Source organism: Cryptotermes secundus, unplaced genomic scaffold, assembly GCF_002891405.2.
Source record: "Cryptotermes secundus unplaced genomic scaffold, Csec_1.0 scaffold766, whole genome shotgun sequence".
Taxonomy (NCBI): Eukaryota; Metazoa; Arthropoda; class Insecta; order Blattodea; family Kalotermitidae; genus Cryptotermes; species Cryptotermes secundus.
In genome coordinates this window covers 468,344-486,454 of record NW_019727791.1, presented here as the reverse complement: position 1 = coordinate 486,454, position 18,111 = coordinate 468,344, and the positions used below count along the sequence as shown (strand labels likewise).

At 37.7% G+C, this 18,111-nt stretch overlaps 1 protein-coding gene across 3 annotated transcripts in view; it reads right to left on the bottom strand.

Moving 5' to 3' along the window:
• LOC111865023 (integrator complex subunit 5) overlaps positions 1-18,111 on the bottom strand; it is a 51,481-nt gene that overhangs the window by 7,923 nt on the left and 25,447 nt on the right. For all 3 annotated transcript variants that reach the window (XM_023852723.2, XM_023852720.2, XM_023852721.2), the window contains exons 7-14: positions 14,512-14,748; positions 13,098-13,256; positions 11,698-11,846; positions 10,463-10,608; positions 9,468-9,724; positions 7,651-7,862; positions 4,938-5,109; positions 4,198-4,340 (exon numbers count right to left, since the gene is read on the bottom strand). In XM_023852723.2, the coding sequence (XP_023708491.1) occupies positions 4,198-4,340; positions 4,938-5,109; positions 7,651-7,862; positions 9,468-9,724; positions 10,463-10,608; positions 11,698-11,846; positions 13,098-13,256; positions 14,512-14,748 (1,475 nt within the window). The remainder of the gene's footprint in view (positions 1-4,197; positions 4,341-4,937; positions 5,110-7,650; positions 7,863-9,467; positions 9,725-10,462; positions 10,609-11,697; positions 11,847-13,097; positions 13,257-14,511; positions 14,749-18,111) is intronic.

Below are 18,111 nucleotides of genomic sequence, written 5' to 3'. Positions count from 1 at the left end.
AATAAATGAATGAATGAATGAATGTGTGATGACACCAAACGTTTGCAAGCTAATGGACACGTGGGAAACATGTCATGTGACAGCCACATACTGTTGTCTGATGTCACAGCCTGCGCTTTGCATAGTAATGGTCCATTTGCAGACATAGAAAACACTGTTCCTGTACTGTTGGTTGCGTGTATGTTGTGGGTGGTGTCTAGCAATGGCTGATGTTTACAGATTCTTGTGCTTCAGTCTTTCCTATGGTGACCATTCTCCAATTGCTACCATCTCTCCGTCCTTAAGGTTACTCATCCCGAGCAGCTCCCTGATAAGGCGCCAGCTGGTCCAGGTGTACTACCATCATCCTTGACCTAGGGTTCCTCTGGATCCTGTATACCACATCATTTATCTGGGCAACTACCTTGTACGGGCCTTCCCATGAGGACTGAAGTTTGTGCAGTTTCCCCTTTGTGCGGGTTGGGTGATAGAGTCACACTCTGTCACCTTTGTGGTAACCTGTGGAGTTAGCTAATTTGTCATACCAAGTTTTCATCCAGTCACTGGCCAGCTTCAGGTGTTGGTGGGCATAATGGTGGATGTCATGTAGATGGTCTACTAAGTTCACCATATGATTGATGTCTCAATATCACCTCTTGCCTGGAGCCAATAGTACTCTGTTGACACCCTTACCCCAAGCTGAAACCTGGCTGCCAGCACCATTGCAGTGGGAGATTTAAATCCTCTACTTCCAGGAAATAAAGGTTACAGTAGATGAGATTACCAGATGAGTTGAAAAGAGGTATTTTTCTGCCAGTATTTAAGGAGGTAAAATCCTCAAAGCTATAGAGGAATATGCACATTATCACTTCAGTTGCCCTGTTCAAGGTTCATCATTTACCAGCGTTCTGTCCAGCCTCAAACATCCAGTGAAAGTTGAATATTAGCAAGTCACAGCAAAACAAAATTGTGTTGTGCTTGTTTTATGAACCCCTTCTGAAACTGGCATAGTTGTCCGGAGACAGGGGCTAGCTCTGTCTATTGGACCCAACTGAGTAGGTTTTACCTGAAGATGGGGACAGAATCCCGTCCCCGAAACGCTGTGTTTTTAAAAGAAACAGGACGGTTTTTTAAGAACAGATGAGATGATGGATAATGTCCAACAACATATTAATTGTAACAAATTACCATTGTCACAAACTTTTAGATCTTAAAAACAAAATATGTTTCTTTCAGAATTTACTTTGAGCACACAGTTTTTTCCTATCATGATATGGCATGTGTAGATATCTTCTGCAGTTCCTTGTACAAAAGTAGATAATTTGCTATCCATTTATTCACTGTGAAACACCACAAACTGTCAGTGTTCTGAAAGGTTTAAACAAACGCTGCAACAGTTCAAATAAAATAATAATGAGGAATTAAAATGGTACAGTGAAAAAATTTTACTTGATAACTCAACTGGCTTTTGGCAAGGCCACTTTTTATAGTCTCAGGCTTTTGTGTAAAAATTAAAAAATAAAAAAGAGAGAATTTACCTAGAAACACATATCACATTTATAAATTATGAAAATGTCACTGATAAACTGAATATAAGCACTTCATTTAACCTGTACTTTAGAGCCTTTAAGCTACACTATCAGCGGTAGCCCAAGCATGTCCTTGCCAACTGCAAGCTTACAGAAAAACTGTCATTGTTCTGTCATCTTTAGAAGAGGATCAGAGACTGTACTTTTCACAGTATCAGTCAGTTCTTCCATCCAAATGATCATACAATAGCTATATGGAATATTCTATGCCGTTCAAACTAGCTGCTTAGTGATTTCAAAATAGCACTGGCTAGTATATCATGTGGCCTGGAAACAAGTAATATACGGGAGTTCTGGAACAGTCTAATGATGAAGAAGAGTGTAATTATGGTAGTGGACGTCAAGTAGATGTTTCTGAATCTGATGAGAATGTTTCTTGTGCAATAAACTCAAAAAACACAATCAGATGCAAGAACAAAGAGGCCTAGACTGGAATGATACAGTGACTGGCAATGGGAAAAACTGACAACTTTCACTATCCTAGTAAAATTTAGTTTTCTGTAAACAGTGGTCCCATAAAGCCTGTCAGATGTACATGGGAGGTTTTTGAGCTATGTTTTGAAGATTCAGTAATGAATGCTACAGTTATTGAAACAAACTGGCATGTTGTAAAGTTCATAGACACATAAGGATGAACTAAAACCATTATCCTATGTTTTCAACTGGAAAGACGTTGACATCAATAAACTCTGTGTGGTATTTTTTTACATCCAAATGCTTAGGGAAATACATTGAATGCTAACAGTAAAGTCATATTTTAGTAGAAATTTTCTTTCTGATATGCCAGTTTTTATAAGTACACATCACAGCAAAGGCTTGAATTGCTTTCAAAATTTATACATTTTTTTAATGTCCATGATGTGTATGTATTGACCGTCTTCTAGTGCACACAATCTCACTTGTCACTCCACTACATGTTTCGGCATCACTGTACCATCCTCAGGTGTGTTATTTATGTTAAACTATTGCACTGCTCGCCATCATGTGTTGTTTATAAAATGATTTAAAATGTATCATCGTCATGTACTACACGAAAATTTATATATTAAAATTTGTTAAGATTTATCATCTTATACATCGTATTTCAAACTCACGTATTATATCATTCTTCCGCTATGGGAGTCGTTCTTCCTATATTTTGTGTATACTGTGTCTTGTGATGTGTCCTTCTTTTGTGGCTGCGTGCGTTGTAATGCTCATTTTTTTTAATAAATATGAACTTGAAATATGAAGGAAATAAGAAATTACTCAAAACTGATACAATTCTGAAACACCTGAACAGCAAATTTTGTAGACTCTACAGATTGGAGGGGAAAAGAAAAAAAAAATGAAAATCCTTGACAGTCTGGGATTCAAATGGTACATTCCCTTGCAGGCTGTTAAGTTTGGATTACCATCCTTCAAACACCTCTGAATACCTGTGAAAATTTATCATTTACAGTGGAATCAACAGATCTGAAAAGTAGAGCTGCCTCAGCTGATAATTTTAAAAAGCAAGATTGTTGCAAAATTGGTGAAACCACTTTTTGGCAGAGGACACCCATTATGGATGGATAATTTCTACCATTCACCAGATTTGTCTCCTACAGATAAGCGGTGTAAATGTAGATGGGACACTGACTGAACAGAAAGATGTTTCTCTTGCTGTAAAAGATGCAAAATTGAAAGAGAACAAACAGACTTCTGCGCTGAGGCAAGGAGTAATGGTAATGAAGTGGCTGGACAATAAGCCTGTGTCATTCACTTCCACATTTCACAGTAACATCATGGTTGCATTTAAGGGACAAGACCTGTATAAACCAAGAGGAATATAACTCATTTATGTGATAAGTAGATCTAAAAGATCAAAAACTGTAACCATATGAAACCGAGAAATAGAGGAGCATGAAGTGGTACACAAAATTATTCAAGAAGCTGCTACATAGTTCAATACATAATCCCTTTGTGATCCACAGAGAAAGCCTGAACATGAAAAAGAAATTAGACCACCCGGTTTTCAGAGTTAAAGCAAGGGAAGCATATAGAATTGGTTTACAATTTCCTCATCCTGGAAAACCATCAAAAACATCAACAACTGAGAGACTGACTACAGGACATTTTGTAGAAAGGAAACCTCCAGCTCACAAGAAGCAAGAATATCCTGTAAAAAAGTAATATATTGCATGAAATTTTTGACCATCTGTAACATCTCATGAAAAATTTCTTTCATAATTCTTAAGTGAAAAAATGCTGTGAGAAATCTCTGCTACTACTACATGGCTATTTAAATACCATTGAAATATACAACTAGTAGGGATTTGAACGTCAGATTAAAGGGTTAATACACTACTAGAAAATATATCAAATGATTTAGACACTGTAACAGAAATTAACCAAATTAATTCAATAATCATAAAATCAAACAACATGTAAACAATAAATCAATTAGTATTACAAAGATGCCAACTATACCCAGTATAATTAATATTTATAGTATAAATCAACCAATGATTTATTGAACTCACACACTCAAAACGGAACTCAAATAAATAACAACAACATAATTAATATTCTACTAAATGCTGATTACAAAGTACTTACATTAGACTCAGAAACAATTTGTGAAAATACTCCCATATGTGTAAAATACCTTACAAAATTCTTCCTCTGGCCAAGGCAGTCCATTGTACATAACATCTGGAGATATTAGCTCAACTAACAGCAACGAGACAGTCGTTATTGCGTCCAGAGACACAGGATGAGTTGGTGACTGTTCTGAACCAGTTTCAGAACCTGAAAATAAATTAATCACATTCATTATGCTCTTCACCTTTTGTGGAAGACATCTTATGTGTGAATAGTGCAAACTGCTATAAATGCTGGCACAAAGTATGACCATAAAAATCTCACTACTTCTTATTTTAGGTCAAATTTGGGTTAGATGGTATCCCATCCAGGAAGATGGGAGTTGAAAAAGTCAAATTAGGTGCTGCTTTGACCACAGCTATGCATAACATGACATGGGTGTGACATCAGTAGAATGTTATACTCTGCTAACAAGCCAGTTGGAGACCCTCGAGGATCGGCACTGAGTCAAAGCACATGCCTACATTCAGTGACAAATAGTCAGTCAGAGTAGTCAATTGACAGAAACAAGCCAAGTGAGGCAGCAGCCACTTGAACAGTTCATGTTTGCAGTGAGCAAGGCAGTGACAAACAATGGACTTAATTCCACAGGAAAATAGGAACTACAGCTGAGTTCAAAGAATAAAACTCATAATCAGTCATTAAGTTACTGAGCAATTAAGAGAGATATTACTCTAACAATTGCTTGAAAATGAGACATTATGTTAGAATTATAGTATTACCATTTCAACAACACAAACATACCTGTTCCACCAGATGAACAGCAGGCCTTTATAACTTCAATGAGTAACTGTGTATTGTGTGTTACTGTGTCAGGCTCTTGAGACTGGTTAGCTAAAGTTTTCCTTGGTCCATGACCAATTACACCAGCATGGAACACTGACGAGTGCCGCTGTGCTAACATTACACTGGTACCCTGTAGACAATTCAATATATTGAGAAGGTATAATAATGCTCTAAAACAGGCATGTGCAAGTCTCAAATTTCTGAGACCAAATCAATAGAATCAAAATCTTCATTTAAGTGTTGATTTCTCAGCCATGAACTTGGAGAATTTTTAAAAAACTACTTTTCTTCTGCACCGTACACATAAACTACCCAACCAAAATCATATGATTTGCAAATCTAGCATACTCAGGAAGATAAGAGGAAACACACATAAAAACTAAAAACTATAACATTATACATGAATAGCTCCAAAAACATATAATACAAGAGCAAACCCCAGATGATAAGACACCTCCTACAATGTGCAACAAAATAACATAGAATTTTACATCACAATGACAAAAGAATTTAAAAATTTTCAAAATTAGAAATATTTTTACAACTTCACAACAATTAAATGTACAATTATAATGTTTAACACTAATATGGATCCATATTAGAATATTTCAATAACATTACACATATTTAATGAAACTGCCTGAAGATGGTCCCAATGTGGACCAAAACATGTAGCAGTTATTAAATAAACCAATATAAACAATTTGATTGGTTTATTTTCACTGTTGTGTTGACAGAATATCAAAAATCTTGTTAATAAAATCTGTCTCTCTCTCTCCACCTTTCTGTCCACATTGCATCTCTCTGAATTTTTGTCTGTAGCATCAGCATCAGATATGAAATGGCACAAGCAGTACAGTGCACTATGAAAAAGTGGTGTTATAAATTTTGCCTATAGGCAAAAGAAAATATCCACTACAAAAATTCACATTCTCACCTCAATTTTCAAATTCTAATCTTGAAGTGACAAATTCTTATTCATGACTACTTTTAAACCTTCTCATGCTGCATTAAAATTGGATTAAAAACCAACATTTCTGAGACCTGCTCGATCTCCATCATCAGGGAGACTCTGATCCATATATCTCAGTCAGTCAGTGTGACCCATTTTCATTATAAGCCCACTGGACAATAGGAAGCTGAGTTAACATGAGCTGCCCTCACTCCCATTCCAGATCTGGTACCATGCTGCTTAACCTGGAGAATGATCCCATCTCCTGACAAGTCTCCATCTATCATTATTTACTATGATTTACCCAAGTATCCTGATCCCAATTATGGAGACTATATAAGATCCCTATAACACTGGTTTTTAATTTATCTTTACCCCATATATTTACTACAAAAGCTTCAACTCTTACATAAAGTAAATCACCAGCAACAGCGAAGTAGCTGTATTTTTGTGGCTGCCATTTTGTTACATATTTTACTCTTAAAGTTCTTTTCCACTAGAAAGGGATATGAGGTGCTAACTCCAGAGAACGAAGGTCATCTTGAGACACTGGTCAAGAAATTCTCCACCTTATATGGAACCCAAAGACTCTTTATCATATTCACAAGAGCCCATCACTAGTCCTTATCCTGAGTCATAAAACTCCAGTGCACTCTCTCATATCCTAGTTATTTAAGATACATTTCAATATTAAACTTCTATCTATGCCCATGTGAAGTATTTCTGCACCTAATTTACATTACTTTGCACTGTCTGACTTCTACTTGTTCCTAAGATGGAATGTTCCCGCTGCGGGTCCCAATAAGAATCAAACATGTACTGGGAACAACAATTTACCAGTAGGAAAAATACCACTAAATAGAGGTTCCTAAGTTGGGTACACAAGTGGCAGACATGTACAGAAATAAAAATGAAACTAGTTCTGAACCAGAAGGTTGCAGGTTCGAATCCCGATCAGGTGCCCTTTTCCAATTTACCTAATCCTTCCAGCCACACTATGGCCCTGACGTCAACTCAGCCTCTAACAGAAATGAGTACTAGGAATCTTACTGGTTGGTAAAGGGCAGCCAGCGCCAGGGTGACAGCCTTACCACCATCTGAGCCAATTGTTTAAAGAAAATGTAGGAGCCTCGACATCTCACAACCCTACGGACCTTCATGGCCTGTTACAGGGATAGATTTACCTTTACCAGTTCTGAGCTCTGTTTTCATTAATATACTTTGATAGTAAAACAGAACTAACTTCTGGAATGCACCTTGTAATTTACAAGCAAACAAATATTTGTCGTTCCCTCCATCCATCACACTATTTTATGCCCTTTGCCAAAATGATATATGCCCCAATTCTCCCATACAAAAAGTGTATGGAACTGTAATTATAACTACACTTTTACTGTAATCATGCAAGCAGTCACATTCACATTGCTTAGTTCTTATCAGTCTTTCCTACATTGTGTTTTCAGTTTCAATAATTATGCAGGAAACAATGTGCTCGTATTACCCAGCATAATGCACTGAATCTATGGTGCTCCTGCTGGAGCAAAACTGCTGCACTCAGTATGATATTTCCTCAGTGTGGAAATTTAAGATTGGCTTTCATTCCCTTTTAGATAGTAGGGGAACTAAAAAAAAAAACACTGTCCTGCATTCATAAAAATAGGTAATTTGCCAGTTTCTTTCAAGGCAATCTGAGATGGTTATGTTACACTGTTAGCTCACCTGTTTGTGGTTCTCATGGAGAAGTTGCACATCTTCTCTAGGTGCTCTTATTTGAGAGGGAAGCTTGGCTCCAAACAGACGTGAATGTGAATGGAATAAAGAACCTTCTAACAACTCTCGTAAAGCAAGTGAGCGAGCTGGTGGTGAATGAGATGATAGATGAGCTAGTAAGTGGCAACACAATCGAACACCACGGAATCTAACCAAGTCATCTGCAACATCAATACCATGTGGCTGAACAAAAGAAGTAAATGTAAAATCATACTGCAGTTGATTTTTCTAATTGCCTGTCTTACAGGATAAGCTAGAAAAGGAATCATTTACATCCATATTCAAGAATCAGTGACTTCACAATGGACACATTTAGTGCTGCAGTTTGCAAAACAACAAACCAATAAAATAACTGCATATACATGAGGAAAAATTGCAGTATACTAATTTACATTCTATAGATTACTACTACTAGAACACACATGAAGTCTTCTAGTTGTTCACTAGTCATTGCAAGGTAGCAGCTTCTAACAGTGCAACTCAAAACTGCCAACTGTTCATTCCAACCTGTGGCCGTCAACTGACTGGCTTCTGTTGGTCAGTCGGTTAAATTGTTCTTGGCTTCAGTCTCATCAAGATCCATGACCAAGACTTTTACTTTCTCCTAGACATTTACACGTCCTCCTACGACAAAGGAGGGGTTGGTCTTCCTACGTAGGCGCTACATTTGTTACATCACAGTTTCAGTATGAGTATATCTGCACTGTCACAGGATCCAGGTCACAATCGACTTGGTGCATCTTTGTGTCGCTGCACTATACTAAATAACATTTACACAAAGTATAAAGAAGTTTTCTGTCAATGCAGGCTTGTGCAGCAGGTTACTCCTTAACTTATGTAACTACTTTCAAATTGCAGTTAGTCAGCTGAATGGTCTTATGAGTGACTGCCACCAATTTTAAGCCTCCTATGCCTCCTATGCCTGGCTTCTCCTGGTCCAGTACTGCATGCATTTGAATTTATATGGTCTGTTTCTGTCAGTGAGAAAAGAAGCAATTAGCTTAATGAGACTTGTTGGAAACTCTAATTATGACAATTTATTAAGTAGGCCATGCTGTGTCGAAGGCTTTCTTGATATCCAAGAACAGAGAAGCCATCGACATACTGTTGCTGAAATTTAGGGTGATGTGATCCACCAGCCTCATACATTCAAGTGTCATACCATGATCTGCTTGAAAACCAAAGTGACTTACATTTAGTAAGTTTCTTTCCTCAGTGTTTTTGGATTGTTCTTAAAATCAACTTCTCAAGCAGTCCGCCTGTAGTGGACAAGAAGCTGATCGGACATAAATTTTGGGTCTTTGCTAGGTTTCTGCAGTTACAATTCCCCGCATACTCTTTCCATGAAAACGTTGGCAGGGCTTTGAAAAACCAAACTTCTTATATGGGAAAACTTAATGCCTGAAATACACTATATTGCTAGAAAGAATGACATTCATGGAGAATACAGGAAATAAGAAAAACACACATTTTGCAGTTGAAAACTTCAAAGGACGACACCGTTTGGAAACCTTGAATAGAAGTCAGGAAAATAATATACTGCACCTTTGGCAAAACAAATTGTGAAAGCGCAAAGTGAACTGAATTATATAATAGGTAGGATCTAACAGCACACCTTTTATGAACACGGCGATGAACTATTGTATACCACGAAAGCATAGAATTATTTTGCCACCCATATAGCTATCAACTGCTGAAGGATGACCCTCAAGTTGCCTTACAAAATGTAGCTTGTGACTTCAATTCATAAAGATGCAGGAACAAACCTTTCTCTGATACACAAAGGAAGAAATATGCAACAACAGCCTTGGCCATAAGAAGAGTGAGCTGTATGTTGACTGTATAAACATCATGAGAAGACCTGTCTGCTACTATGGTCAAATCTAGGACCTCAGCGATGTCACAAGCCAAGTTAGGGTCACAAACAGTACACAGACGATCCGAGACTTCCTGTAAATTACATCTGACTGCACGAGATATCAAACCACCTCGAAGGGATGGTGCCTTGCCACTGTGTTCCCACCTATAAAGGAAAATAAAATATAATCAGATTATGTAAGATTTGAGGTTTTCACTGTGGTTACTCTGAAGAAAGCCATCTTCTGGGATATGGCGCCGTGTAGAAATTGTGTTAACAGATGTTTCGGAGGAACGTATCGCCTCCATCTTCAGTGTAGAAGACTAGAAGAAATACGTGAGCAAACTAGCTTGAGCAGGTGCACCTGGTTCGCTCACAGATTTCTTGTCTTCTACCCTGAAGATGAAGGCGATATGTTCCTCCAAAATGTCGGTTAACACAATTTCTACACAGATCCACATCACAGAAGACGGCTTTCTTCATAATCAGATTAAATTGTCTCAATGCAGGAATATACTGTTATGTGTTAGTGATGAGGCACAAGGTATGAAATAATAACCAAATTTGTTAACTTATTATTATTTGTAGGTGCAAATAACTGTGACGTTCTCACTATTCTACACAATCCAGAAATAATTACAGTCAGAAGTAACTACTGTTCCTTCACTACTCATTGCTTAGGGCACACCCAGCATCCTATTCAATGAGTACTGAGAGCTCTTTACCCGGGGGCAAAGCAGCCGAGACATGAGGCTGACTACTAACCTCCATCTAATGACAAGACTAAGAATGTGTGCAGACATACTTCCAGTCTTTCACTGCCGTATGGCATAGTACTTAATTAAATGCAGGAACAACAGCTTTACCTTTATTTTTACTGTGAAAAGTTTTAAGTTACAGTACCTTAACAGGTGGGCCACATTATGCCAAAGCTGCTCTGGTGGAGGCTGAATTGCTCCCTCATCTCCCAGAACACAACCAGCATTGCTCCTCATTGCTTGCTCTAAAGCCTGAGCCAAGCAACCAGTCTTGTAATAGCAGCCATTCTCCTAGAAAAAAATATGAATAATACTTAATGAATGTCAATGCACCATTATGGAAGCACCATCATTACAAGTTTCTCACTTATATTGTCTTACAGGGCTTTCACAGCAGCAATTTCAGCAGCATCTCCCTGCGTGAGGAGGCAAATACAATGCTTTAACTAAAGAAGCTGTTTGTGCTCTCTCTTCGCTATACTGTGTTTGTTCTGTATCAATATGTTCCATGTTTGTACTGGATCTATAAGATTCATGACAACACAGTCTACATCTACATGGAAACAGCTTTAACATTAGCACTGAACTGATATGGCAGCCTTCCCAAAATCTATAATACTTGCCATGACTGATGAAGCCATAAGCAATTTTCAATTTTAATATAAGCAATGAAACCCACAGTTACATTTCTTCAGGTAGCATTTGATATGAGGACTAAATTATATTGTAACGTGTCTGGAATCCAGAAGAGTCGCTTCTATGGAAACACTAGAATAGACCGTTGCATAGGAAGTAACAATAGCGGCACTGTAATCCCAACAGTGAGCCGTTGTGTAGAGAACATCGAATCTCCACGGTTACGACGAATACGCGAAGCGTTCCCACAGAGACAACGCAATAACAATGGGTCATTGCGTAGGAAACGCGGAATCAACAAAGCAACGTTTCCACTGCTATAACAGAGGATTCATTTGCATAGCAGTGGCCGAGGTTATAAATAGCCCAGCTTCGACGAGAAGCAGTCAGTCTTGGGATAGCAGCCGTCTAAGAAGTGAGTCTTCATCCAGCCTTCTTAGAAGAAAGTCTTCATCCAGCCTTCTTAGAAGAAAGCCTTTATCCAGCCTTCGAAGTAGAGTGTCTTGGAGCATCCGCCACAGAAGACAGTTGAGGTGTTACAGTGAATAGCAATTGTAAAGCGTGTGAGTGTATAACTGAAGAACAATAAAGGTTCTACAGAATCTGAGACCCACGGGAATTTATTTGTAGCGTGACACACAAAACACGCTACAATATATATATGGCAGACCTCCCACTTGATGCCCCTTGATTTATGGTTTATATATATATATATATCTACAAAAACATTAATTTAATACAAACCTGCTCAAGCTGTGATGCAGATGTACTATTACAAATTCCTCCAGTTACAAGCCTCACTAGTGCTACCAAGTGTCCATCAGTAGAAGCTCTCTGCAGTAAGAATGCAGCTGAACTGACTAGTACTGCTGTACTATGATAGCCCAACAGTCCTATAAACAGTTCAGAGGATGTAGATTAGAGGTGCTAGACAGTATGCCTATTGTACTAACAATGCCACTCAAAGTCATGACAGATCAGAATCAACACAGTTCATGCAATTTCACCTCTGTAAGATACAAAGAAACAGAATTAATCCCAAGAAATATTGTTTTGACTGCTAATTCCTGTAAGGTAGTTCTTAAATATTCAGATACAATGGTGTAAAATGTTCAGTGAACAAAGTAAGAACATCAAATTTTTTTCTTATTGTTGTAATTCCCATCAAAACTCCCTACACAGTGTGTTTCAGGAGGAAATCTCACTACTTTGGGAGATGACAGTAGAGGTAATTAATTAGAAGTGAAAAAGTTCACAGGAACGTTTATCCAGTTCTAAATGGTTAGGAAGTTATGGCTATTTGCATTAGCATTGTGAATGTTAATAAAGAAAAATCAAATTACTACCTAACATTTAAAATTTCAATATCAGCATTATGAATGGTGTACAGTAAATACTGAAAAACAAGTTACACAAACTTTACAAGTTTTTGAAAATTCCACCTTCAACCTCAATGCACTTTGCAGCTCATTTGTGAATATGGCACATTGTTCATCAGAGTTGACGTGATCAGAAAAATGATGAATGAAAGAGGCATAGAGCTCTCATAGGAGATAGAGAAATGCAATCAAAACTTTATTCAGAAAACCCGAAGGGAAGAGGCTACTTATGAGACCCAGACATATACGGTAGGATAATAAAATTAGTCTTAAATAAGACATGAAGATGTGGACTGGATTCAAGTGGCTCAGGATGGGGACCAGTGGCAGGCTTTTGTGAATATGGTAATGTATCTTCCAGTCCCATAGAAAGGAAGGTATTTTTGACTAGCTAGGCAATTGAACTTTTCAAGAAGGACTCTGCTCCATGAAGTTTACTGGTTGGTTAGCTGGTTAGTTAAAGAATGTGATGAACTTGTCCTCACCAACTTCCAGATATGAACTAGAGAAGAGTACTAATTTGTGTGGTCTTCTATAAAAGTAAACCACACATGAAGCAACACTGCCAACAGAATGCTGTATCTTCTACTGAAAAAAAAAAACAGAGAAGCTGGCAACATTTACTGAAACTGTTGACAGTGGTAGATGCTTTATATAAAGAGGAATTTCTTTCCAGCTAACAGGATGACAGTGATCAGTGACCAGCAAAAAGGCATGCATGTTCACATGCACATACCCACACATACACACAGATATATACCTTACCCAAGAGCCTCACAGCTGTTTGAACATGCAGAGGATCTCCACTCAACAGGAGTGGTTGAATAACAGTCACTTCTTGTTTGATGGAACATAAAAGTGGAATAGAGCAAGCCCCAGGCATCGTGCTACGGAGCAGGTGATCTATTTCTTGAAGCAATAATTCTGAAATACATAAAAAAATCATCATAGATGTGATCTACAGGGAAAAAAGATGTATTTTTATTTCTCCTACAAGCATCCTACATAAATTGAATAATCAGTGTTCTAAATTATACAGAGAGAATTTCCAGGACTTCTTGTGTCTTTTAAATATTTAACTAACTGAAAATTATGCAGAAAGAAATAGAATTACATGAGTGCACTACTGTATCCAAAGTTCAATGAATAAAGGGCACTCAATTCAAGAAAAATGGAGACAAGTGAACTTTATTATTAAATGCCATGTGAACCATAAAAAAGCAAGAGGTCACATAATAGAAAATCGTTAATGTTTCAGATGCAGCCAATAAACAAGCAAAGTGTTCATTTTCTTCACATATCATTGCTTAACAAAATGTCTAAACACAATTGGTACATGTGACTTAACCAGAGCAGGGAAGACACAGGTGGGAACCACTTAAAGATAAGCATGCCAGCCATCAGCAACAATCTCACTGAAAAATACTGCAGACTTAACATCATGTTCAAGTACTTAGCGTTCCTACTTCACAGTTCAGAAATTTTTGGTTTAAATCTCAGTTCAAAGCTGGGCTATCCTAAGGAACCACCAACACCTGCTTCAAGGTAGGCTTTTACTAGCCTGTTCTGTCTCAAAGGCCATCATCCTATACTCTACATGGTTACCCAACATTTCTTTGTCACTCTGGCTGGTAAGTCATAACTTTTTGGGTCAATATTATATTTAAGCATCCTGTTACACTCTACACAATGTATGACACAAACTCCGTCCTAAGTGCAACAATTTATTGTAGTTCTTCTGTCTTCTTTTCTTCTACACTACATGTTTCAGCCATAAATGGCCATCATCAGGCATATACTCTCATGTAGCTGTTACACTGCAGTAGTTTAAAATTTAAAAACAACAGCTTTCTTAATTGTTCATTTCTCCGGTGTTATTAGGTCCTGATATATCAGAATCCTCTTGCTGATATTTGTCAGATATGTATAAAATCTTTGTTAATTTACATATGTCAATTTGATTTTTGAATTTTGGTATTTAAAATCTTCAATTTAAATTTAAATTTTTTAAAAGCCTCTGTTTCATGAAGTCAGTCAAATATTTTGACCAAACACAGACATCACAATGGAATTTCTAGGCTTACTTAATCTCAAAAGAAACATATAGGAATATAAAATTATGATACAGACCACTTACTTTAAAACTAACTACAATTAACTTACAGAATATGTTCATTACCCAGTATTTCCCTGCTGGTACTCTTTACAGATGCACTGACTGAAGAATCAGGAGCTGCAGTAGTTGAATAATCCAATGGAGAAGCTGCATCCAGTAGGAGCTTCAGTATCTGTGTTCCTCCTTGCTCACAGCCTAGAGCTAGGTGGACTATCAGATCTTCCAATGCTTGGCTGCCCCCAAAGTAGTCACACCAACTAGGAGCCAGTGCAGCCAATTTTGGTAGCATGCTGGGAGTCACTACAGAGCATGCAAGAGACAATATCTGTATAAATTCATACATGGACAAGACAGGAGTAGAAAGTGTGCTCCAAAACTTTCAGAAAGCATGTAATAATTCTGTATTCTCTGTATTCTGTAAAAGATTCATCATATCAAAATTAAGAAAAAAGTTCCACATAAAACTTGTAAACCCTAATGACAGGATGGATGCATGACAGAGGCTGGGAATATAATGAATAACCAGCTGGAGGCAGCTGACAAGGGGTAATTACAGATCTTAACACTTTGCGGACCAGCAATTTAAATATTTAAATCACCCTGGAGACTGGTATTTTTTTACCTAATACCCTAACTTGTGCACTGTTCACTTTAAAAATTAATATAAAATCTCCTAATTAATTTTATGAACTAAAAACTTTTCAGACCACTTACCAATGGTCACAGAAGTGCTTGAGGGTGTGATATTTCTCGAAACATTCCCCTCTGTGAAGTGGAATTACACAAAACTTGCAAATGTAGACAGTCATACTCCTTTTCTTGTGAACTGCACAAACACGGCATTGCCTAGAAGGATGCTTCCCCGTGAAATGTTCACTCTTCACAATTTTTGTGAGGGTATGTTTCCGCATATCACCTGAGAGTCGCCCAGGGGGGGTCAAAATGAGACCTGCATGGGGTGGGAGTAGATGGGCTCGGTCGCACTAAGACTGTGTCTGCCGCCGGTTCTGCCATCACCGTGTGGTCTGTAGTCCAGGCTTTTGCCATATTCAGCAGAAATGCCTTGTATTTCAATTTTGAATGAGGGTTTAGATTTTTGAAAACCAAAAATGAATTTAAAATGGCACAATTTATAAGCCACAAGGCAACTTTCTTTGTCCACTTTACTGTTTTCCGAGGAAGAGAATAATAGGCCAAGTACTGATCGGCTCTATCAACTCCCTTCATGAACATATTATACTTGGAAATACAAACAGGCTTCTTTACCTGTCCATGTCTTCTTTGAACATTAACCATGCTCGAATTGTGAATTGTGGAAATCATATTCACAACAAGAGTATCCCTCCAGGACTGAAGAAGAATATCCCCCTTCCTCCTGAATGTGGTTTCACCACGTTTCAGGGATTTACATTCCTCTTTCAGATCTGGAGGAAGGCCTCTGTTCACCCTAATTGTTCCACAAACAAGTACTTTTCTCGAAAGTAGGTGTTCTGCAGTTGCCACACTGTTATAATAATTGTCTTGATAGACATGGTAATTTTGATCAAGACAGGGTTCCAAAATGGAAAGAATAGTTTCTTGTAATTTCTTTCCTTCACCAGAATAAATTTCTAAATTTCCAATATAGCCTGAAGTGCTTTCAGTAACTACATGAACAAGTAGGCCATACTTTGTAAGTTTCCCAGGATTATATGTTCGCATATGAAGCCTTCCCCTCTAATGAATCACAGATTCGTCCTTGATCCATATTGCACTACTCACTGACAGCTTGCTACATACAGCTTGAAGAAATAAATGCATTTATTTTCCTTTGCAGGGGCATACAGTTACAGCGAGGTCATGTAACTGATTAGTCAGCAAACATTCCAGAGGCTTATCACGCAGCTGCAGGCAGCGATGTATAGTGTGTTACAACTTATCATGTTCTAAAAAGGTATTAACACGTGACCGGTCTGCCATGTTTAAAAGTGAAAAACGTATATAAGCAGGGAACTTATTGGCTACCTAGGCAAACTACTAGCTTCTCACACAGAAGTGTGTTCCATGGCACTATATTTTTTGTCATGTACCACTTCTATTATATGCAATATCAATTGAACAGGTGAGTTATTTTTATACTGGACCTATACAAACTGAAATTAAAATTGCCAGCAACTTCCATTATCCCACAACTACTGAATTAAATGTGTAATATGTTCAGCAGATTTGGTAATACAAGTATATATGCAGACAGAATGCAACCTCACTGCAATACATTAATTTCATGCATTTAAAGCAATGAACATATAAGTACACAAAGAAACTGTTAAGATTCATACTAAATGTACTATTTGAATTGGAAATTCATTCATAAATTTTTCTATTAAAATGAAGTGATCAACAATATACTGTACAACCTGCAACAGAACCTACATCTGGTTCCTCTATCCTATTCATATTGTCTGCAACACTGGTACTTCACATAAATATTTCTGTCCCATCTAACAGTGTCAGAGATAACAAATATTTATAAAACATATTTAAAATTTATAAAAGAAATACTTAGAAATGAATTAGTAGTGGAACTGAAACTTCCAAATGAACCTTCAATAAATGCATTAATCAGTGCTGAAAAGCTCCAAATTATAAGATGGGTGGCCAGAAACACACTCTTCAAGAAGCCATTTGAATGTTTTCTTACTTTTCAGTATAAGAAGTACCCTCAAGTTCATAATACAAATAAGATAAGAATACCCCAAAAAGTATCAATGCTCTATGAGGTTTGAGATGAAAATAACCGCAACAAATAGGGAAAAGGAATAATGATAGTCACTAACCATTAGGCAGTGTGGTCACCTTTGGAGTACTTGCCTTCTGATTTTATAAGTAGATTCCAATGCCTCTGACATGTCTGAAAGCAATGCTGGACATTATTTCCTGCAAGTCCTTTAAGTATTGTCATCATACGATGGGGTACCCAAAAGAAACCGAACTAATTTTTTTGTGGGCAGAGCTTTTGTAGTACTGCATTTTGGCGCTATGAGGGCATAGAGCTAACATTCCTGAGTCGATAAGATAACTACCGTTGCTTCAGAAGGTAAGGACTTGTGTCGGCAGAGTTTATAGTGACAACTGTTTTGTGTGATCGTCGTTTTTGCAATGGCTGATTTTCATGAACAGTGTGTGGCGGTGAAATTCTGCTTTTTGCTCAGGAAAAGTGGAACAGAAACTCTTGAAATGTTAAAAATGGCATACAAGGACGATGCTATGGGGAAAACTCAAGTGTTTGAGTGGTTTTCCCGTTTCAAAAATGGTGAAATGTCAATTGATGACAAACCTCGTTCTGGTCGTCCTTCCATGGCCCGAACACATGAAAATGTTGAAAAAATTCGTGAACTCATCAAGGAAGATCGATGACGGACCACTGAAGAAATTGTGGAGCTGTCGGGAGTGACTTGGAGCTCAGTTCAGCCAATTTTTACAGAAGATTTGGGAATGAAAAGGGTGGCTGCGAAATTCGTGCCATGACTGCTGACTGCTGAACAAAAACAAGGTCACGTGGAAGCATGCTGTGCTTTGAAAGAAGAGTCCTGAAATGATCAAAACTTTTTTTTGTTTCCTCGAATGAAAAGAGACATGAAAGGAAAGCGTTTTGCTGATGTTGCTGAGGTGAAGGAAAAAACG